The sequence below is a fragment of the Hyperoodon ampullatus genome, assembly GCF_949752795.1.
Source record: "Hyperoodon ampullatus genome assembly, chromosome: 8".
NCBI lineage: Eukaryota > Metazoa > Chordata > Mammalia > Artiodactyla > Ziphiidae > Hyperoodon > Hyperoodon ampullatus.
This window is the reverse complement of record NC_136921.1, coordinates 29,061,729-29,085,785: the sequence shown is the minus strand read 5'-3', so window position 1 is coordinate 29,085,785 and position 24,057 is coordinate 29,061,729. Positions and strand designations below refer to the sequence as shown.

The 24,057-nt window shown below is 41.1% G+C and overlaps 2 protein-coding genes across 3 annotated transcripts; both read right to left on the bottom strand.

The window, feature by feature from the left end:
• Window positions 1-8,442: 8,442 nt before the first annotated feature.
• LOC307057313 (gamma-crystallin C) lies at window positions 8,443-10,011 on the bottom strand (the record flags this gene model as incomplete). 2 transcript variants are annotated; one of them, XM_079710479.1, is made up of 3 exons in its annotated part: window positions 8,443-8,718; window positions 9,655-9,897; window positions 10,003-10,011. In XM_079710479.1, 3 exons carry the CDS (start codon window positions 10,009-10,011, stop codon window positions 8,443-8,445), a joined length of 528 nt encoding a protein of 175 aa, XP_079566605.1. The 2 variants fall into 2 exon arrangements, with proteins under 2 accessions (XP_079566605.1, XP_079566606.1); XM_079710480.1 differs by lacking the exon at window positions 10,003-10,011 and having other exon boundaries at window positions 8,443-8,715; window positions 9,655-9,777.
• A 5,429-nt stretch (window positions 10,012-15,440) lies between these two features.
• On the bottom strand, window positions 15,441-17,275 carry LOC307057606 (gamma-crystallin B; the record flags this gene model as incomplete). Its single annotated transcript, XM_079710782.1, has 2 exons — window positions 15,441-15,716; window positions 17,156-17,275. The coding sequence occupies 2 exons, from the start codon at window positions 17,273-17,275 to the stop codon at window positions 15,441-15,443; spliced, it is 396 nt and encodes a 131-aa protein (XP_079566908.1).
• Window positions 17,276-24,057: the final 6,782 nt, after the last annotated feature.

Genomic DNA, 24,057 nt, shown 5'->3' with positions numbered 1-24,057 from the left:
GAAGATGACCTATGCCTTTAGCCTCTTTGATGTTCAAAGAATTAGTCACAGTCCTATGTTGACTCATTGAAATACTTTGTCTTTCCTTTGGGTCATACATCTTTGTAAGTTGATATTTATCAATTAGACACCAACTATGTATAATATGATGTTTCAGTTCTTGTAATCCAGTATGTAAAGGCATGTATTTGCAGAGTTACTTATGTTAACCTAGTGGAATATATGCAGCCAGAATCTAAAGAATAAAAATCATTTTAATAAAAAATGAAAAAAAGAATGAAAAATAATAATAAATTTAAAAAACCCATCATTTTGCTCAGAGCTGTTTCTGTGGGGAGTGTGTTCATGGGTGAAAACAGTAAAACATGAGAACCCTAATGCAGAGTCCCAGAGAGCATCTAGAGGAGCTGCAGCTACAGCTGAAATTTAGGATCCAACTGGAGGACCCAAACAAGGACACTTTGGGCTTGGCTTTTTCATTAACTGGGAAGAGGGAAGGCTTTATTTCAGCCTGGGGAAAGAAATAGGGAAAAACCCCTACACTTTTCATAGAATTGAAATGTGAATGCTGTGGGCCAAAATGTGGCTTAAGTTCAATGCTCTACAGAAAATTCTGGGAGTGACAAATGTGTATAAAACCTAAGTTAGTGTGCTAAGTGAACATAGGTTAAGACCTGAGACTCCTTGCACCTGTGGCACAGAAGCAGCGCTCTACACCAGTTGCCTGGACTGAATGATGACAACTGTCTTTGCAGGGAGAACCAGAGAGAAAAACGCCCTGTTGTCCTGAGCTCTGGTCCAGGAAGTAACCCTTTGTCACTCTATAAATATTCACATGGTTTCAAACAAAAGTGAAGAAAAAAGAGACTAGTTCAGGTTCAGATTTTGCTGCATGCAGGGTTAATGATTTGTGTAGCTAGTGTAAATAGTCTACAAAATGAAGTGTATAAGAAATACCACTTTCCTTATTTTCTGTAACTCAGAATATTTTATGAATCTAAGTCTCATTCCACTGGGATGGAGAGAAAATTTAACTTTAGTCATTGTTGGGATTTCCTCTCCTCACTTACCCAGGCTCTGTGGTTGGGTTTTGAGGGCTTACATGGTACCAAGGCGTTTCATGGTGGGGGAGGATTCACTGGAAACTACTGTGATGTCCATTGTTGGTGGCTCTCCCCAGCTTTCACACCAATGTGGAAATAAGAACAGCCTTGAGGGCTGTGGACTTGGAGATGTATTTCGCTTGGCTACCACAGTGTTTAGATGTTTTTGGTAATGCTTTAGGTTGGTTCATTCTTTCCACAGTTCACCATACTACCCATTACTCCTTGTCACCTTAAAGAAGGTTGTTTCAACCTAAGTGTCCATCATTGGATGAATGGATAAAGAAGATGTGGCACATATATACAATGGAATATTACTCAACCATAAAAAGAAATGAAATTGAGTTATTTGTAGTGAGGTGGATGGACCTAGAGTCTGTCATACAGAGTGAAGTAAGTCAGAAAGAGAAAAACAAATACTGTATGCCAACCCATAGATATGAAATCTTAAAAAAAAAAATTGGTTCTGAAGAACCTAGGGGCAGGACAGGAATAAAGATGCAGATGTAGAGAATGTACTTGAGGATATGGGGAGGGGGAAGGGTAAGCTGTGAGAAAGCGAGAGAGAGGCATGGACATATATACACTACTAAATGTAAAATAGATAGCTAGTGAGAAGCAGCTGCATAGCACAGGGAGATCAGGTCGGTGCTTTGTGACTGCCTGGAGGGGTGGGATAGGGAGGGTGGGAGGAAGGGAGACTCAAGAGGGAAGGGATATGGGAACAGATGTATATGTATAACTGATTCACTTTGTTATAAAGCAGAAACTAACACACCATTGTGAAGCAATTATACTCCAATAAAGTTGTAAAATAAAAAAAAAGGTTGTTTCACTTGCAGGTATACCTCATTTTATTGTGCTTTGCTTTGATGAGTTTTGCAGATATTGTGTTTTTTACAAATTGAACATTTGTGGCAGCCCTGCATCGAGCAAGTCTAGCAGGGTCATTTTTCCAACGGCATTTGCTCATTTAGAGTCTCTGTATCACATTTTGGTAATTCTCACAATATTTCAAACTTTTTCATCATTATTATATTTGTTATGGTGATCTGTGATCAGTGATCTTTGATGTTAGTATTGTAATTGCTTTGGGGCACCAAACTGCCCTCATGAACTGCACCTATATAAGACAGAGAACTTAATCCATAAATGTTGTGTGTCCTGACTGCTCCACCGACAGACTATTCCCCATCTCTCTCCCCGCCTTGGGCCTCCTTATTCCCTGAGACACAACAGTATTGAAATTAGGTCAGTTAATAACCCTACAATAGTCTCTAAGTGTTCAAGTGAATGGAAGAGTCACGTGTATCTCACTTTTAATCAAAAGCTAGAAATGATTATGCTTAGTGAGGAAGGCATATGCTTGTTGAAAGGCAAGATAAGCTGAAAGCTAGGCCTCTTGCCCCAAACAGTTAGCCAAGTTGTGAATGTAGCGTGAAAATTACTGAAGGAAATTAAAAGTGCTACTCCAGTGAACACACTAATGAAGAAACTGAAACAGCCTTATTGCCTATATGGATAAAGTTTGAGTGGTCTGTATAGAAGATCAAACCAACCACTACATTCCCTTAAGCCAAAGCCTAAACCAGAGCAAGGAGAACCTAACTCTCTTCAATGCTATGAAGATTGAGAGAGGCGAGGAAACTGCAGAAGAAAAGTTTGAAGTTAGCAGAGGTTGTTCATGAGGCTTAAGGAAAGAAGCTGTCTCCATAACATAAAAGTACAAGGTGAAGCAGCAAGTTATCCAGAAGATCTAGCTCAGATAATTAATGAAGGTGGCTACACTAACCAACAGATTTTCAGTGTAGATGAAACAGCCTTATATTGGAAGAAGATGCCATCTAGGACTTTTATAGCTAGAGAAGAGAAGTCAGTGTCTGGCTTCAAAGCTTCAAAGGACAGGATGAGTTTCTTTTCAGGAGCTAATGTAGCTAGTGACTTTAAGTTGAAGCCAGTTCTCATTTACCATTTTGAAAATCCTAGTCTTTTAGAATTATGCTAAATTTACTCTGCCTGTGCTCTATAAATGGAACAACAAAGCCTGAGTGACAGAATATCTTTTTACAACATGGTTTACTGAATATTTTAAGCTCACAGTTGAGACCTCCTGCTCCATGAAAAGATTCTTTTCAAAATATTACTGTCAATAACAATGCACCTGGTCACCCTGGAGCTCTGATAGAGATGTACAATGAAATTAATGTTATTCTCATGCCTGCTCATACAACATCCATTCTGCAGCCAATGGATCAAGGAGCAATTTCGACTTTAAAGTCATATTATTTAGGAAATATATTTTATAAGGCTATAGCTACCATAAATAGTGATTCCACTGATGGATCTGGGTAAAGTCAATTAAAAACCTTCTGAAAAGAATTTACCATTCTAGATGCCATGAAGAACATTCATGATCCGTGAGAAAAAATCAAAATATCAACAATAACAGGAGTTTGGAAGAAGTTGATTCCAACCCTCCTGGATGACTTTGAGGGATTCAAGACTTCAGTGGAGGAAGTAATCACAGATATGGTGGAAATAGTGAAAGAACTAGAATTAGAAGTGGAGCCTGAGGATGGGACTGAATTGCTGCAATCTCATGATAAAACTTTAGTGGATGAGGAGTCGTTTCTTATGGATGAGCAAAGAAAGTGATTTCTTGAGATGGAATCTATTCCTGGTGAAAATGCTGTGAAGATTGTTGAAATGACAACAAAGGATTTAGAATATTACATGAACTTGATAACATGAACTTGATAAAGCAGTGGTAGGAGTTGAGAGGATTGACTCCAATTTTGAAAGAAGCTCTACTGTGGGTAAAATGCTATCAAAGAGCATTGCACGCTACAGAGAAATTGTTTGTGAAAGGAGCCGTCAATCGATGTGACAAACTTCATTGTTGTCTTATTTTAGGAAACTGCCACAGCCAGCCCAGGCTTCAGCATCCACCATCCTGATCAAAGTCAGCAGCCATCAGCACGAGGCAAGACCCTCCACCAGCAAAAACATTATGGCTTGCTAAAGGCTCAGGTGATGGTTAGCCTCTTTTAGCAATAAAATATTTTTAATTAAGTTATGTACATTGTTTTTTTTAGACAAAATGCTATTGTACTCTTAATGGATTATAGTATAGTGTAAACATAACTTTTATATGCACTGGGAAATGAAAATTTCATGTGACCCATTTTATTGCAATATTTGCTTTATTGTCATGGTCTGGAACTGAACCCACAGTGTCTGTGAGGTATGCCTGTATTTACATCATTTCCCTGACCCTTGAAGGTATTGATTTGCAACCTCAGACAAGAGTCTTCAAACTCTGCTCAGTTTCTACTAGTTTTTGCCAAATAAAAAAGCCTATGAATCAAGCAATATTCTCAAGCATTCTTTCTTGGTCTGAACCACACTTTATGAGAAACTTGTGTATTTGAGGGGATTGAAATATTCTTTTTTAAATGTATTTTTTAAAAATATAAAATGATGTAATAATAGATAGTGTTTAGTTTTGAATTTTTGTTTTGTTTTTAATTTCAAACGTCCTTGCTTGGCAAAATAAAAATCAGCAGTCCTGTGTTGGTTCCTATTTAAAGAAAATTGGTCTGGGAAATCTAAAATATTAAGAACCCCTCGATTTTAAAAATGTGAAAATATGATGAGCAATTGTTGGGGGGGGGTCTTGTTTTTTTATAATATTGATACTTCAAAATCTTATCCTAGAGTTATTCCAGAAATTATCCCTCCAAGGAAGGAGGGGCGAATTAGGGGTATGGGATTAAGAGATACAAACTACTATGTATAAAATAGATAAGAAACAAGGATATATCGTACGACACAGGGAATTATAGCCATTATCTTGTAATAAGTTTTCAAGGATTATAATCTGTAAAAATACTGAATCACTATGTTGTACACCTAAAACTAATATTGTAAATCAACCATTCTTCAGTAAAATAGATCTAACAAAAAAAGAAAGAAAGAAAGGAAGGAAGGAAGAAAGAAAGATAGAAAGAAAGTTATCCCTGCATAGAACTCCCCATATTAGGATAAGCATAGCAGTAAAGGACATGCTACAGTCCCATCCTTGCTTCTTACTGTGGGACACTGGATGTGGGTTTTTTTTAAAATAAATTTTTATTGTAGTATAGTTGCTTTACAAGGTTGTGTTAGTTTCTACCATACAGCAAAGTGAATCAGCTATACGTACACATATGTACCTCTTTTTTTGGATTTCCTTTCCATTTAGGTCACCACAGAGCATTGAGTAGAGTTCCCTGAGCTATACAGTAGGTTCTCATTGGTTATCTATTTTATACATAGTATCAATTGTGTATATATGTCAATCCCAATCTCCCAATTCATCCCACCCCCCTGGATGTGTTACTAAGTTTAATTTAGCCCCTGGTTTTTTCATAAGTGTTGTAAATAAAAGGCTTAATTTTTCCAATATATAAGCTTTTTATGTGATTGAGCTAATTTTTTTTCACCTTCAAGATAATGTCCATCAAATGGAGCTTATACTAGAAAACTATCATACTCTTCTTGTGCCACATGACATTTTCATTTTAAATAAAGTAGAATTACTCAAGCATTTTCATCCCTGTCTGCTACCACTATCATTAACTATAATAAATCTTTATTCTTCTCAGAATCCTTTACTAAAGATGTATGATTCACCAGTAAAGGCACAAAACCGACCGTAAAAGTGATTGGAACCTGGTTCCCCAACATTTCTGTTTTGGAATTCTAAAGAAGAAAATGTCCACTTCTTGTTGGGTTGCAAGCTCCCTGTGATTTTGTGTGAGAGAAAAAAAGAGAGAGAAAATAAGACATTTATAAAATGTTTGGATTGTTATTAGAATTGCTATATGTGCATCTTAAGCGTGTTTAGCATAAGAAAAAGGCAGATTTTGTAGTTCTGGATTGTTAAAATTTCTCCTGAAGGACAGGAGAGACGTTGGAGGATTCCAGTGGAGGCTTGTACCTCAAGACCAGTGGGCTCGAGAAAGGAATAAAGGGGCAGAAATTTAGGGGATGGAGGTGGGGGTGAGGTGGGTGGAGGGGCAAGAATAAAGGAGGTCAGCTGGAGGAGGTCATGGTAGAGAAACAGTGACCTGTGCCTTCCTGGTCTCCCATTCCCCAGCCAAAGGGCCAAAGGCTGGAACTGGCTACTCCTGCGATGCAACATTTTGTCTGCTGTGTCAAAAACAGTTTTTTCCCTATTCACAGGAAACTGTTTTCATTGGAGGTGTTGTTCCAAAACAGGAAAAAAAAAAGTGTCACAGAAAGGTAAGGTATGTAATTAAGTTCTAAATGTGTATGTCATGCCAAGAAAACACTTTCCCTCCCCAAATGTTAAGGAATAAAAACACATCTCATGAGAAATAGATAAATAAATATTGCTCCATTTTTCCCCCTAGAAAAGCACCATGGGATGCCTTAAATCTTCTTAGCAACAGTACTTGATAAGCAAGTGATTACATATGTATTATTTAGCACTTGGGAAGTACTTGACCAAAAAAAGTGATTATGTATTTATTGTTTAGTGTCAGTATTTAGTATTATTTCTTTTTTTTTTTTGCGGTACGCGGGCCTCTCACTGCTGTGGCCTCTCCCGTTGCGGAGCACAGGCTCCGGACGCGCAGGCTCAGCGGCCATGGCTCACGGGCCCATCCGCTCCGCGGCATATGGGATCCTCCCGGACCGGGGCACGAACCTGTATCCCCTGCATCGGCAGGCGGACTCTCAACCACTGCGCCACCAGGGAGGCCCTAGTATTATTTCTGTATAGAGTTCTGTGGTGGTAGGGACAATGCCTTCTGTTTGTTTGTTTTTTCATCCCCAGTGCTGTACATGGCAAGCCTATGGTAGGTGCTCAGTAAATGGTGATGTCCCTAACTCAAAGAAGGTAGGCTCCTTGGTGGCTAATAATTGGGCAGTCCATTAAAAGAAAAAATAACTTGCACTATGAGTGGGCAGTCTTACTTCTAGGTCTCTATCCTCCAGAAACTATGGCGTGTGTTGATAAAGGTATATGTACGACGATATTCGTTACAGCCTTGTTTGGAAAAGCAAAATTGGAAAAGCCCAATCACCAGTGAATAAATGGTTAAATAATCTAGGGAACCTCCAAAAATGGAACACAATGCAGCCATTAACAGAATAAGGTACTGACCTAGATAGATGTCCATACCACATTACACTTTATTGATAAAAGCAAGTTGCAGACGAATATGTACAGCATGATTTCATTTTTGTAAAGAACTAAAAATATGTGTTTCATGAGATATCTATATAAATGAGGGAAAATTCAAGAAGGGTACCCACCAAATGTGCAGAAGGGCTAGCGATGAAGTGTGGGATCAGAGGGACCCCTCCGCTTCTTTCTTTATAGGATGTGTGAAGTAGTAAGATTATGGGAGACTTTTACTTTGGAAGGAACACTTCAAGTTAAAAATAAATTAATTTTCTACTGATGAAAGAATTTTCTATTTTTTTTTTTTAATATGCAGGGCTTCCCTTGTGAGCAAGCAGATTTTACTTCAATCAGAGGGCTCTAGAAATTTTGGCTTTCTTCAATGTGCCTTTAAATTTGAGCCTGTTTTTTTGTAGTAAAGAACTTTTTATTGTTTGTGGTACACTATATCAGGCAAATCTATTTAAAATAGTAATGTTTATCTCATTAATTTATTTGCATTAGCTGAGCACTGTGAACAGCTGTGCAGTTTCTAAACTTCACTCAGTGTTTGGTCCAGCAGCTGTACTGGCCAAAAGTTGCACCCTGGTCAGGAGCTGTTTTAGAATAAGAAGGAGGGTCTTCAGCTGAGTCCAAAAATATGGCAATGGCTAATGGCAGCCGTGACATTAGTTATATATTACTGTGCTTGAAAGAAAACAAAAGTATAATTCCTTATAGAGTCTAATCAGGCTTTTTCCAAATGGGCTGCCCTCACCACTCATCTGTGACTCTGTGGCTTACAACTACTTCTTGGGTCAGATGGAAACTCCTGGGATGCTCTTCCTTAGGCCCTCAGCTGAATGCCTCCCTTCTCACCAGTCACCCTCTCCCATTTCTCTCCTTTGATCTGCCTTTATTTCTCAGACAGGCTCTCTCCTTTCTCCACCCCCACTTCTGAGCCTTGTTCAAAACTCATTCTACCTCGATGCTCTTCTAGAACAGACCCCGCCTCCTCTTATCCACTCCTCAACCTTTAAGAGGGCGTATTTACAGGTGAATTAATTGGCACACAATGAAAGAAAAACAGAAGCCAGCGACAGCCAACAATACAGACTAAATACTTTATTAGGTTCCAAAATGAGAAAATGGTAGTGTGAAACTATTTTAGTATAAATCCACCACCCTCCGCAAAGAGCCGGCCTTAGCGTCCATGGCCCCCCAGTCGTGGTAGCGCCTGTACTCTTGGGGTCGCAGTAGGTACTGCCGGCCGCAGTAGTTGGGCATCTCATAGAGGACCCAGCAGCCCTCCAGCACGTGGAGGGAGCGGACCTCATTCAGGTGGAAGCGGTCCTGGATGCAGGAGCAGTCCTCGCTCAGCTCCACCATGAGGCCTTTGTGATCCTCTCTCTCATACAGCCGCAGCCTGTGGGAGCTTGTCTGCTTGGTCCACAAAGAGAAAGAGCAGAAAAAGCAACCAAACAAGAGATGAACTTGGCAGGTTGGAGCATGAGGTTGTCAGTGTCAAAACTGAGACTCTGAAATTGCTATGAATGCTTCATATGGATCTGTGTTCTACTAGCATTTAACAAATGCTCATTTTCTACTTCTTATGTGAGAGATGGAATTTTTAAGAAGTTCAAGGTCTGGGTTAGAATCCATCATGAACTCAAATATCTTGATTCCTAATTCTTAATTCCATAATTTCTTGATTCCTAGGTGATAAACCTACATTTTTGGGGGAAATGATAAGTATTTTGCCTATATTTTAATATGAATATTATCTCCCAAAGGTATATACATATACACATAAATTTACCACTAAAACAGGATTTTAAAAAATCACATCCTTTGGTGGAAAATTTGTTTAAATAGTCTGAAACCAGAATTCAACTGATTTTCCAAATTAAGAAAAATTATCTTTTCCAAAATTGGAAGGTAACTTTGAATAGCCTATATTAACAACAGAGTTTTCCATTTTTACTAGTCTGCAGTGGAAACTATCTAATTTGTTCATTATCAATTCCTTTACTATAGGTAAAAATTAATTTGTTAGAAATACTGCCTTCTTATGCCTAAACAGCTTCCCACTTGCAAGTTTGTTTTATATCCCATTGTGATATTACATTTGTCACAGACAAGCTTTGACTGACCTAATGGCAGCAAAGATGAAAAACAAAACTGACTTTTTCCCTAAGTGAATTCTTCCTTATATTCTCTGCTGTTTTTGTACCGGGATCTACCTGGGCTTTGGCAGCTACCCAAAGCCCACTTAACCCTTAGGTGTATTTAAAGGAAAACTTCCCTTGCCCTAACACCCATCATCAATAACAGAGTGAGGACACTCAGGTGGCATGATTGGAATCAAGCTGAACTCACAGGGGGGATGAGACAGCAGGAGCGGATGGAGTCGTTGAAGCCCATCCACTGCTGGTAGTCGGGGTAGTCGCCGCGCCGCAGGAAGTACTGGTGGCCCTGGTAGTTGGGGCGCTCGTAGAGCATCCAGCAGCCGCTGTCCACCCGGATGGAGTTGCAGCGGCTGAAGTAGGGCTGCAGGTTGGGGCAGTCGCTACTGCACTCGTAGCAGCGGCCCTGGAAGCCCCGGTCCTCGTAGAAGGTGATCTGCAAAGGAAGTATAATTCAACATTAAATCATTTGCTCCCCATAAGAGATCTTGTATAGAGGCATTTTCCCCCCTCTGTTTTATTTCACTTGTGTTCCGTTTACCTTCCCCATGGCTGGTTGACACGGATGATGCGAGTTCAGTGTGATGGGGCCCCGGCAGCGCAGCGGGTCTATATAGCAGGACGGCTGCTGTGTTGGCAGGAACGACACAAAAGGGACCCCGGGGGTGAGTAAGGGGATTTTATGGATCCCTCTGCGCGCTGCATTCAGTGGAAATGCCTGTCTAGTCTGCCCTCATTCTCTGGTATATTCTAACGCTGTCCTGTTCGGGCTCTGGATGAGTCCCTAGAGTTGCTTTTATTTGGATTCTTAGTGTTTTATAAATTTATTAGCCCATCAATCTGAACGTCTGACCTGAAACTCACATCTCTATACATATGATTCATTTATGCCCTGTGTAGTTTTGGGGGAAAATCCATGTCTTTATGGAAGTGCCCCAGAATTCCAGAGAGGCTGTGGGTGAAGCAGAATGCCACAGCACTAATTTTCCTGGCCCACGGAGACCACTCTATCTTAAAACTGCTTTCTTCACAGGACTGGTCAATCCAGTACAGGACACAAATCTGGATTCTGATTCTTGCTAGTTTTGACAAGGCTTTAAGGCATAGCTTTTAACTTCCTCTTTGGTGAGTACGCTTCATATAACTGGAAACCAGCCCCTCGTAGCCGACTTGTGATAAGAACCAAAAGAAAGCATTTTATGACCATTGGGTTCAAGACTGAGAAGTATATTGCTTTATAGATTGCTTTCCCTTTACCAGGGGAAGGCAGTAAAGCTTCGTGGGCTCAGAATGTCCACTTAGTAGCCACATGAACTTGGCAAGCCACACAACCTTGGCAAGCCACACAACCTCTCAGAGCAAGAGTTATTTCATAATACTTATCTCATGGGATATAGTATGTTGAATGAGAGAAAGAAAGAAAGGGCCTGCAGCCTCTAATATTTGAAAGCTGGTCTGGACCTCAGAGCTAGGCCATATTTCCCTATTAGACATAAACAATCTCACAAAATACCAAATGAGGCAAGGTTACCCTGAGACCATGATGAAATGAGACAAAATAAGGTGACTTCATAATTTTGTCTAAGCATAGGCAAAAACAAAGCGAATGTGCCACCCACAAAATACCAGACACAGGCCCTCTCTCAGCCAAAATGATAACTGCTGCTTCTATACCAATGGCAGCTTAATCCTTGTTCTTTGCTCCCTTCCCCATGACTAGATCTATTAAGATATCCAATCATAAAATTACCCTTGCTGTCTGACAACATCCAATTTAGTGAAATCCTGCTTTTTATTTTATTGTTTATATTATGTTTTTTTGGCCGCACCGCACAGCATGTTGGGTCTTAGTTCCCCGACCAGGGATTGAACCCGTGCCCCCTGCAGTGGAAGTGCAGAGTCCTAACCACTGGACCACCAGGGAAGTCCAACTTCTGCCTTTTTAGGCACTTCCCCAAGTCACCCAACCAAAGTACAAATCCTATCACGGTTCTTTCTAACCTTCTTACGGAGACAGTCCGTGCTTCCCCATGGTGTATGTTCTCTCCGTCACTGTAACCAGTAACAAACCCCTTTGTTTCACAACAGGTGTGTCTGGTGGCTTTTGGCTAAAGGACATTGACCTGAATAAATGGGATTATGTGTTTAATGTGTTTGGCACATATTTGGCACAAATGAGCACTGAATAAACGTTTGATACTAGGAATAGTGAGACATTATTAAGGATGACTTCAGCCCATTTGTCTCTCAAAAATGTTCAGTCCTCTCAAAGATGCCTGAAAAATGTCTCCACCACAAAGCCATTGTGTGGTAAAAATGTAGATTTGGAAGGAACTTTAGAAATCATCTAGTGTTTTTCAAACTCCAGGGTGCATTAAGAATCACCTGTGCTTATTAAAAATGTTAATTGCCAGGCTCTACCCTCTTCTGAGACGCTGCATCATTAGATCTGGAAAAGACTCTAAGAATCTGTATTTTTAACTGGCAGCAGCAGGTTGTTCTTGGACCAAACTTTGAAAAACACTACTCTGATTTATTCCTTCTTCTTTTCTTTTCTTTTCCTTGTGTGTGTGTTTGTGTGTGTGTGTGTGTGTGTGTGTGTAGCTGATTTACAGTGTTTTGTTAGTTTTAGGTGTAGCGATTCAGATTTACATATATTTATATCTATTCTTTTTCAGATGCCTTTCCCTTATGGGTTATTGAGTATAGTCCCCTGCGCTACATATGAGGTCCTTGTTGTTTACTATTTTATGTATAGTAATGTGTATATGTTCATCCCAAAGTCCTAATTTATCTCCCCGCCCCTCCGCCCTGCCATCCATCTTTACTTTTGTATTCTCACTAACTGGAAAAATGAACTGGCCCGTGACGTTTACTCAATAAATGTCTGCAGGATACGAACGTTATTCCCTCGTCTGAAATTCGTCGTTGTAATAGTCCACGGGACCTTTTTCAAAGGCTCAGCACAACAGGCCTACACACTCACATCAAAGTTCAGCATTTGCAACTTTCAATGTGTAGGATGACACAAGCACCCTGCATTTGATCTAGTGTGTGTACAGCATGTAGGCTGATACCAGGGTTATCTCGAATTGTTGGTTCATCTTCATGGGGAGAAGGTTAGTTGGATCCTGTAGGGTATCCCTTCTCTGCTTTCACCTCAGACACTCATCTCTTCAAGGTCCCAGTGTTTAGAGAGAGGATAGAGAGAAGGAGGAAGGGTAGATTAGGAGTTAGTTAGGGCATAATGTCTTCCCCCGGCCACTCCCCACTGTTGACTTTTTCTTTACGTTGGGATTAGAGGGTGGATAGCATTCTCTTTGCCTGTGCCCCAGGAAGGGAAGCAACTTGCAAACTTGATCAATGAGATCCAGGGTCTCTAGTTTTATGTGCCTTCAGTTCAGGTGTTTCAGGATAATTTCCATGTCTGATGCCTGTGATTTTATGCCTACTAGGCAAATAATGTAAAACTTGGCACTCCAAGAAGCTTTTGGCTTTCTCATTCATGTTTGCTGTATTATTATTGGCAAACAGAGGACTCTGGCTAATGTCTCCAGGAAGCCAACACTAGTTTTGGGAGTTTAAAGGTTAAAGAACTGAGATTTAGGAACAATTAATATCAAATAATACAAGAATCTATTTTTCCAGGGAAGGAACCTTTATAAAGAGCCTTACCATGTGCCGCAGTTTGCCTGGAACGGTCCTGGTTCATGCTTCTTGCTCCAGTGTAATCCTTAATAGAACACACTCACTCTCGAAAATGACTAAGGATAAGCAACAAATTATATGCTTGTTCTGGTAATAAGCCACTTGGGTGGTGGATATGGAGCCCTTGAATGCGTGAGATGGAAGGAGACTACAGAGAATGAACAACCATGTGGGTACATCTAAGGACAGAGAAGAGAGGAGCAAGGAAGGGAAAGACCAGGCCCCCCAGCAGCAGGTTGGAGCTTGCAGACTAGAGCAGGGTCATCCAATATTAAACTTGATATTGTTGTGCTATTGTGATCTAAACTTGCATCTCTCCCCTCACAACCTCTATAACAAAGCCGGCTGCACACATTAATGCTTTATGTGAGAAATGGTTCAGGAGTTCAAGGAAAAGGCACTATGTCTCCACTTTGGGTCAGTGTGGATCCACTCAATGACAAGGCAGGAGTTCAGAGTGGAGAGTAACTGGGAAAAGCGTAAACAACTCGTCTCCTCTCCAGAATTCCAAGAAACATTGCGTATATGTGTGTTGAAAGAAGTGGGTACATAAGTCTCCCACGTGCTGTGAGATGAGCTTTGAGCCATTTATTAGGATCTCAAAGGATGGGGTACTTCAGATGAACTTTGACCTGAAGCTGTCAGCTTCATTGGGGAACTTTATAAGAAACAGTCCTAAGAACCGTATTTAATTATCACAGGATGTTATTGAGGATGTTGTTTACTCAGTATCTTCCTTACTAGGACCCACAAGAAAATTTTCTTTTAGGTTTCAGTACTGGGAATGGTTAGGCTAGTCTTGAATAATTAATTAATTTGTCTTATAGACTCTGTCAGTCATGGAACTGATCATGTTTCCTTCTATGTCTTGGCTGCTGGATCCAAATCAGGTTCTAACTTCAGCCACCAAAGTGCCTTTATAGCACCCAGTTTGTGCTCAAACTTCACTCCTGGCTCCATCTCTCCCTCTCAATCACTCTTGTGTTTTTTCCGACCCAATTTTTTCATTCACCTATTTTTAATTTCTTTAATTTATTATGTTGTAATTTTTTATTAGTGACCTTAATCTATGTTGTTAAAATAAAGAAAACAACTGAATCAAACAAGCAAACTCCAGAAAATTTTAGTGCCCTATTTTTGATTTAGTAGTATTTTTATTATTATTATTATTATTATTATTGCTGCATTGGTCTTCATTGCTGCACATGGGCTTTCTCTAGTTGTGGCCAGCAGGAGGTACTCTTCATTGCGTGCCCGGGCTTCTCTTTTTGCAGAGCATAGGCTCTAGGCACATGGGCTTCAGTACTTGTGGCATGCAGGCTCTAGAGCTCAGGCTCAGTAGTTATGGTGCATGGGCTTAGATGCTCCGTGACACGTGTGATCTCAGGCCAGGGACTGAACCCGTATCCCCTGCACTGGCAGGAGGATTCTTAACCACTGCACCACTAGAGAAGTCCCTTATTTTTCCATATATGGTCATAGTACTTTACTCCCATTAAAAGGATGGGAGGCAGGGACTTTCTTGGCCGTCCAGTAGTTAAGACTCCGTGCTTCCACTGTAGGGGGGTGTGGGTTTGATCCCTGGAAGGGGAAATAAGACCCACATGCAGCATGGCCAGAAAAAAAAAATGATAGGAGGCAGAGTTTTCCTATGTGCATATGGTTTTTCGTAAAAATCCTGAAAATTTTGTACAAAACACATATAGCAAAGAAACAGTGAATTCTATTCAGAAATCTCATGGAGGTATGAGGTATTGGAAACGGGAGAAAAGGGATGGAGGCTGTTAGAAGGATAAGGAGTGCAGTAGGTAAGAGGACCAGTTCATTTATTTGTCTGTTTATGGAGCTAAAGTAAGAGTCTAGATGAGAATGGCTTTCCTTATCAATTAAGACTTGGACTATATAGGGAAGATGGTGGGGATAACCTGGAGGGATAACTTGAGGTGTTTCAATAAGTACTTGTTTATTATTGTAACTGTAAATATATCCTTGTAAGATTAACCAGAAATGGGTTGAGCCCAGTTGAACTGAACTTTGAGCCTACATGGCCTAGCCTTTAAAAGAATGCTGGCAATAATACCTTTGACTTACTTCCCCTTGTAAGAGGTTGTTCCCCATCTTGGAAACATATGTTATCATGTCTGGCCAAGTGCCATTATTGTTTTTGAAATCCTAATAGATTAAAAAAAAGGCAGGACTCTATTAGTGCCAGAAACACAAGCTAAATCTTTTATTAGATTCTAAAGGAGAAAAGTGGAGAATGAAAATACTTTAGTAAAAATCTGTCACCCGTCTTAGAGAACCAGCTTTGGCATTCATCGCTCCCCAGTCAAGATATCTCCTGTACTCCCCTGGCCTCAGGAGGTACTGCCTTCCCCTGTAGTTGGGCAGCTCATAAAGGACCCAGGAGCCCTCCAGCACATTGAGGGAGTGGATCTCATTGAGGTGGAAGCGGTCCTGAAGAGAGAGACAATCGTCTGTGACCTCTGACATTTGTCCCCTGAAGTCATCTCTCTCATAGATTCTCATTCTGTAAGTGCCGGAGTGCTAGGGTGGCAGACAGAAAAGAAAACGTAAGTGAACACAAATAGAGAGAAATTAAAGTTCCCTTAGTCCAAGTCTGCTTTCACCACAACCATGTCGCAGAGTTAAGGAGCCTTCCTGGACCCCATCGCCCACCCGTTAATCTCATGGTGGATGGGCTACGCTAGGAACAGAACTTAGCAGCTCTTCAACTGCTATGCACCAGTCTCTGTCCTTCGGAATTTAGGTTTGTCTAAACTAAAATTGATCACGTTAGTGCTTCTTATTAGAGAACGTCCCTCTCAAAGGAGAAAAGTGAGCATCATTGGAAAGTGAAGCCTCATTTGATATATTATCCTTGTTATAAAGGAATCAACATTTAGCTATTTCCTGTAAGACTAATGTTTTGGTTTTCATGCATACTATGGATTATTAAGCTCTTGCAAAAAAATAAGATGACACATCTACCCTACCTCTGTTTTCATAACCTCATTTTCAGTTCAAATTTCCACCTATGTGACTCTTAAGCTTCCTTTCTGGCCTCCTACCCTTCACTTCCTCATTCCCTCAGCAGCAGGAATGGTCTTCCTGCAGCTCTGTTTGGATGACGCCATATCTCATGCTCCTGCACTTCTACACATTCTTCTAAGAAGTCTGCCTTCACTCTCTACGAAAGGCTGAATCTCAAACTTTAGTTTTGGATGTGGTCTTTTCTCTAATTTCTACCTCTAGGTGAGCTAATAGGCACTGCCTACAAAATCAGAATAGAAGCCAGGGTGCCTGCCTTCTCTGGGAGATTCATCAAATAGAAAAGTAAGCCAAAGCAAGCAAAAGTATTTTTATCAATTAAACAGAACCAGATTGTATTTATAAGTTGTGATATATTGGATTTCTGAGCTGATATGGCTTGGAATGACCACTTTAAGAAATTATATCTTGCAGTGGGAGTTTGGGGTTAGCAGAGGCAAACTATTCCATATAGAATGGATAAACAACAAGGTCCTACTGTATAGCCCAGAGAACCATATTCAGTATCTGGTGAAAAACCATAATGGAAAAGAATATAAAAAAAAGAATGTATGTATGTAAAACTGAATCACTTTGCTGTACAGCAGACATTAACAGAACATTGTAAATCAACTATACTTCAGTACAAAAAAAAGAAATTATATCTCGAACAGATGATAACTTCAGTGTTTTCTATGTTCTGCTTTTTGCTAATGAGTCTTTTCATTTTTGATTCCATTTAAAACATGAAAAACTGGGAATATGTGATTTTAAAAAAACCACCAGAGTCCATGAAGAATGGCTTGCTATCTGGGACGCCCTCTAGAATGGGCTGCCTGCACTGGCTCACTCCCCCTGTCTGCTCTCCAGTTGGAACTATTTGGTTGAAGGATGACAGTTTTTAATGGCTTTGATTTGCAAAGAGAGGAAGGCAAAGACAGAGCCACACTCACTGTGGGGACGAGGCGGCAGGAGCGGATGGAGTCGTTGAGGCCCATCCACTGCTGGTAGTCGGGGTAGTCGCCGCGCCGCAGGAAGTACTGGTGGCCCTGGTAGTTGGGGCGCTCGTAGAGCATCCAGCAGCCGCTGTCCACCCGGATGGAGTTGCAGCGGCTGAAGTAGGGCTGCAGGTTGGGGCAGTCGCTGCTGCACTCGTAGCAGCGGCCCTGGAAGCCCCGGTCCTCGTAGAAGGTGATCTGCAAAGGAAGTATAATTCAACATTAAATAATTTGCTCCCCATAAGAGATCTTGTATAGAGGCATTTTTCCCTGCTCCATTTTATTTCACTGTGTTCCGTTTACCTTCCCCATGGCTGGTTGACACGGATGATGCGAGTTCAGTGTGATGGGGCCCCGGCAGCGCAGCGGGTCTATATAGCAGGACGGCTGCTGTGTTGGCAGGAACGACACAAAAGGGGCCCCGGGGGTGAGTAAGGGGATTTTATGGATCCCTTTGCGCGCTGCATTCAGTGGAAATGCCTGTCTAGTCTGCCCTCATTCTCTGGTATATTCTAACGCTGTCCTGTTCGGGCTCTGGATGAGTCCCTAGAGTTGCTTTTATTTGGATTCTTAGTGTTTTATAAATTTATCAGCACATCAGTCTGAACTTTTGACCTGAAACTCACGTCTCTATACATATGATTCATTGATGCCCTGTGTATTTGGGGAGAAAAATCCCTGTCTTTATGGAAGTGCCCCAGAATTCCAGAGAGGCTGTGGGTGAAGCAGAATGCCACAAGCACTAATTTTCCTGGGCCACGGAGACCACTCTATCTTAAAACTGCTTTCTTCACAGGACTTGTCAATCCAGTACAGGACACAAATCTGGATTCTGATTCTTGCTAGTTTTGACAAGGCTTTAAGGCATAGCTTTTAACTTCCTCTTTGGTGAGTACGCTTCATATAACTGGAAACCAGCCCCACGTAGCCGACTTGTGATAAGAACCAAAAGAAAGGTTTTTATGACCATTGGGTTCAACACTGAGAAGTATATTGCTTTATAGATTGCTTTCCCTTTACCAGGGGAAGGCAGTAAAGCTTCGTGGGCTCAGAATGTCCACTTAGTAGCCACGTGAACTTGGCAAGCCACACAACCTCTCAGAGCAAGAGTTATTTCATAATACTTATATCATTGGATATAGTATGTTGAATGAGAGAGAGAAAGAAAGAAAGAAAGAAAGAAAGAAAGGGCCTGCAGCCTCTAATATTTGAAAGCTGGTCTGGCCCTCAGAGCTAGGCCATATTTCCCTATTAGACATAAACAATCTCACAGAATACCGAGGCAAGGTTACCATGATGAAATGAGACAAAAAAAGGTGACTTCATAATTTTGTCTAAGCATAGGCAAAAATAAAGTGAATGTGCCACCCACAAAATACCAGACACAGGCCCTCTCTCAGCCAAAATGATAACTGCTGCTTCTATACCAATGGCAGCTTAATCCTTGTTCTTTGCTCCCTTCCCCATGACTAGATCTATTAAGATATCCAATCATAAAATTACCCTTGCTGTCTGACAACATCCAATTTAGTGAAATCCTGCTCTTTATTTTATTGTTTATTTTATGTTTTTTTGGCCGCACCGTGCAGCATGTTGGGTCTTAGTTCCCCGACCAGGGATTGAACCCGTGCCCCCTGCAGTGGAAGTGCGGAGTCCTAACCACTGGACCACCAGGGAAGTCCAACTTCTGCCTTTTAGGCACTTCCCCAAGTCACCCAACCAAAGTACAAATCCTATCACGGTTCTTTCTAACCTTCTTACGGAGACAGTCCGTGCTTCCCCATGGTGTATGTTCTCTCCGTCACTGTAACCAGTAACAAACCCCTTTGTTTCACAACAGGTGTGTCTGGTGGCTTTTGGCTAAAGGACATTGACCTGAATAAATGGGATTATGTGTTTAATGTGTTTGGCACATATTTGGCACAAATGAGCACTGAATAAACGTTTGATACTAGGAATAGTGAGACATTATTAAGGATGACTTCAGCCCATTTGTCTCTCAAAAATGTTCAGTCCTCTCAAAGATGCCTGAAAAATGTCTCCACCACAAAGCCATTGTGTGGTAAAAATGTAGATTTGGAAGGAACTTTAGAAATCATCTAGTGTTTTTCAAACTCCAGGGTGCATTAAGAATCACCTGTGCTTATTAAAAATGTTAATTGCCAGGCTCTACCCTCTTCTGAGACGCTGCATCATTAGATCTAGGAATCTGTATTTTTTTTTAACTTTTTTATTTTTTTTTGCGGTACGTGGGCCTCTCAGCGCTGTGGTCCCTCCCGTTGCAGAGGACAGCCTCCGGACACGCAGGCTCAGCGGCCATGGTCCACGGGCCCAGCCACTCCACGGCACGAACCCTTGTCCCCCACATCAGCAGGCGGACTCCCAACCACTGCGCCACCAGGGAAGCCCAGGAATCTGTATTTTAAACTGGCAGCAGCAGGTTGTTCTTGGACCAAAGTTTGAAAAACACTACTCTGATTTATTCCTTCTTCTTTTCTTTTCTTTTCCTTGTGTGTGTGTGAGTGTGTGTGTGTGTGTGTGTGTAGCTGATTTACAGTGTTTTGTTAGTTTCAGGTGTAGTGATTCAGATTTACATATATTTATATCTATTCTTTTTCAGATGCCTTTCCCTTATGGGTTATTGAGTATAGTCCCCTGCGCTACATATGAGGTCCTTGTTGTTTACTATTTTATGTATAGTAATGTGTATATGTTCATCCCAAAGTCCTAATTTATCTCCCCGCCCCTCCGCCCTGCCATCCATCTTTACTTTTGTATTCTCACTAACTGGAAAAATGAACTGGCCCGTGACGTTTACTCAATAAATGTCTGCAGGATATGAACGTTATTCCCTCGTCTGAAATTCATCGTTGTAATAGTCCACGGGACCTCTTTCAAAGGCTCAGCACAACAGGCCTACACACTCACATCAAAGTTCAGCATTTGCAACTTTCAATGTGTAGGATGACACAAGCACCCTGCATTTGATCTATTTAATGGACATTTATAATAAGCGAGATGAGTAAGCAAAAGAGAGAAAACAGAACTGTGCTGTCCCCTAAGCCCTTTGCTCCTTCGTAATTCTAATTTTATGTCTCCTGAGATGCCAAATTACTGTTACAACAGCAGTGTCCAATTCCAGAGTTTTGCTAGTGTCTGAGGTCCAGTCAACTGTCGACCTTACTACCCACATGCTTGCTTCCTAGTATTGATAATTAACGTAGCATTTGTATCATATACGTGCTTGGTTAAATGAGGAGAGGTCATTTGGTTGGCGGCCATGTAGACCAAACTCTCCCAAACAAGGAGACTGGGTAAGGACCCGGAGATCACCATCATAGCACCAGCCTCTGGTTCTCTTTCTCGGCTTGTCTTTGATGGCCATTCAGTAACTGACATGAAGACAGGAAGCAATCATTGACCCACCTCTGCTTAACTCCTATGGCATTCCTCTTGGAACAAATGACTTTTCATGTTAAAAATGTGAAATAAAATTCATATTTTATGGTAAGGCAAGAAAAATTTCAACATAAAAATTCTTTTCTGCCCTTTGGCCTCCCCTCACACCCCCTGCATTGTGTATCTTCATTATACATCAACCAAACCTCCCCCATCATCAAGAATACCTGCTCAACCATAAACAGCAACATTCTCCTAGAACCAAAAAGGCAACTCCTTAAAATATAACATTCCTTCTTTTTGGTTTTCTTTTTTAAATAAATAAATAAATATTTATTTATTTATTTTTGGCTGTGTTGGGTCTTCCTTGCTGTGCACAGGCTTTCTCTAGTTGCGGCGAGCGGGGGGCTACTCTTCGTTACGGTGTGTGGGTTTCTCATTGCTGTGGCCTCTCTTGTTGTGGAGCACGGGCTCTAGGCGCTCAGGTTTCAGTAGTTGTGGCTTGTGGGCTTCAGTAGTTGTGGCTCGAGGGCTCTAGAACGCACACTCAGTAGTTGTGGCACACAGGCTTATTTACTCTGCGCCTTGTGGGATCTTCCGGACCAGGGCTCGAACCTGTGTCCCCTGCATTGGCAGGTGGATTCTTAACCACTGTGCCACCAGAGAAGTCCAACATTCCTTATAGAGCTTGTAAAGGGCCATGTGACCCACCATGATGGCGCTTAAATCTGGATTATGTAAACTGTCAATAATATGTCATTTAATGTACAGCCCTGTGTCTCAGAAAACTTATATATACACTGTGTCTTGACTTCTAACAGGCAGACCAGTTCTCAGAGCTTCCTGAGGTGCTCTTCCCAGGTTATAATCCTCAAATTTGGCTCGAATAAAAATTTCCAATTCTTTCTTAAACTGACTGATTAATTTTTCATCAACAAGAACAATACGGCTCAGGACTTCCCCAGTGGTTCAATGGCTAAGAACCCACGCTTCCAATGCCAGGGGCCAGAGATTGATCCGTGGTCAGGGAACTAGATCCCACATGCATGTTGCAACCAAGAGTTCGCATGCTGCAGCAAAGAAGTCTGCATGCTGCAACAAACATCCCACATGCTGCACAGCCCAAAATAAATAAACAAAAATAAAATAAATATTTTTAAAAAAGAAACAAAAACAATACGCCTTCTTATTTAAGCAACAAGTGGTTGTGATTGTCAGTTTTGCTTTAACAAACCCACAAAGAAGAAAATTTGAACTCCAAAAGTCCAGAGGGAATGGAATAAGATACCTGCTTACATCAGGACCTACCCCTTGAAAATGGGGAAGGAAAACTGGAGAGGGAACCCATAGTGAGGAGAACAGTTTGAGAGTGTAGCTCAATAGAGTGGGGTCTTGACACTTTTATGGAATAGCTGGTACTTCAGTTTCTGTGCTTGGTGGAACTTTTGTAAGGTTAGTCCAGAAGACACTGTGGATTCAAAGGGAGAAAAGAGGAAAAAAAGGGAAGAAAAAGCTTTAAAATCTGGACTTCAGAGTTCAGAGTGGAGAGTAACTGGGAAAAACGTAAACAACTCGTCTTCTCTCCAGAATTCCAAGAAACATTGCGTATATGTGTGTTGAAAGAAGTGGGTACATAAGTCTCCCACGTGCTGTGAGATGAGCTTTGAGCCATTTATTAGGATCTCAAAGGATGGGGTACTTCAGACGAATTTTGACCTGAAGCTGTCAGCTTCATTGGGGAACTTTATAAGAAACAGTCCTAAGAACCGTATTTAATTATCACAGGATGTTATTGAGGACGTTGTTTACTCAGTATCTTCTTTACAAGGACCCACAAGAAAATTTTCTTTTAGGTTTCAGTACTGGGAATGGTTAGGCTAGTCTTGAATAATTAATTAATTTGTCTTATGGACTCTGTCAATCATGGAACTGATCATGTTTCCTTCTATGTCTTGGCTGCTGGATCCAAATCAGGTTCTAACTTCAGCCACCAAAGTGCCTTTATAGCACCCAGTTTGGGCTCAAACTTCACTTCTGGCTCCACCTCTCTCACTTTCTCTCTTGTTTTTCTTCTGACCCAATATTTTCATTCACCTATTTTTAATTTCTTTAATTTATTATGTTGTAATTTTTTATTAGTGACTTTAATCTATGTTTTTTAAAAAAACAAAACAACTCAATCAAACAAGCAAACTTCTCCAGAAAATTTTAATGCCCTTTTTTGATTTAGTATTATTTTTCTTTATTATTATTATTATTTTGGCTGCATTGGGTCTTCATTGCTGCACGCGGGCTTTCCCTAGTTGTAGCCAGCAGGGGCTAACTCTCATTGCGGTGCCCAGGGGCTACTTCTCATTGCGGTGGCTTCTCTTGTTGCAGAGCACGTGCTCTAGGTGCATGGGCTTCACTAGTTGCAGCACACAGGCTCAGTAGTTGCATGATGCGGGCCCTAGAGCGTGCAAGCTTCAGTACTTGTGGCATGCAGGCTCTAGAGCTCAGGCTCAGTAGTTGTAGTGGTGCACGGGCTTAGTTGCTCAGTGGCACGTGTGATCTTCTCAGCCCAGGAATTGAACCCGTATCCCCTGCATTGGCAGAAGGATTCTTAACCACTGCACCACCGGGGAAGTCCCTTATTTTTCATAAATGGTCACAGTACTTTACTCCCATTAAAATGATGGGAGGCAGGGACTTCCCTGATACTCTAGGAATTAAGACTCCATGCTTCCACTGCAGGGGGAGTGGTTTTGATCCCTGGTAGGGGAACTAAGGCCTACATGCAGCGTGGCCAGGAAAAAAAAATGATAGGAGGCAGAGTTTTCCTATGTGCATATGGTTTTTTGTAAAAATCCTGAAAATTTTGTACAAAGCACATATAGCAAAGAGACAGTGAATTCTATTTGGAAATTTCATGGAGGTATGAGGTATTGGAAATGGGAGAAAAGGGATGGAGGCTGTTAGAAGGATAAGGAGTGCAGTAGGTAAGAGGACCAGTTCATTTATTTGTTTGTTTATGGAGCTAAAGTAAGAGTCTAGATGAGAATGGCTTTCCTTATCAATTAAGACTTGGACTATATAGGGAAGATGGTGGGGATAACCTGGAGGGATAACTTGAGGTGTTTCAATAAGTATTTGTTTATTATTGTAACTGTTTATTTATGTAACTTGTTTATTATTGTAACTTGTAAGATTAACCAGAAATGGGTTGAGCCCAGTTGAACTGAGCTTTGAGCCTACATGGCCTAGCCTTTAAAAGAATGCTGGCAATAATACCTTTGACTTACTTCCCCTTGTAAGAGGTTGTTCCCCATCTTGGAAACATATGTTATCATGTCTGGCCAAGTGCCATTATTGTTTTTGAAATCCTAATAGATTAAAAAAAAGGCAGGACTCTATTAGTGCCAGAAACACAAGCTAAATCTTTTATTAGATTCTAAAGGAGAAAAGTGGAGAATGAAAATACT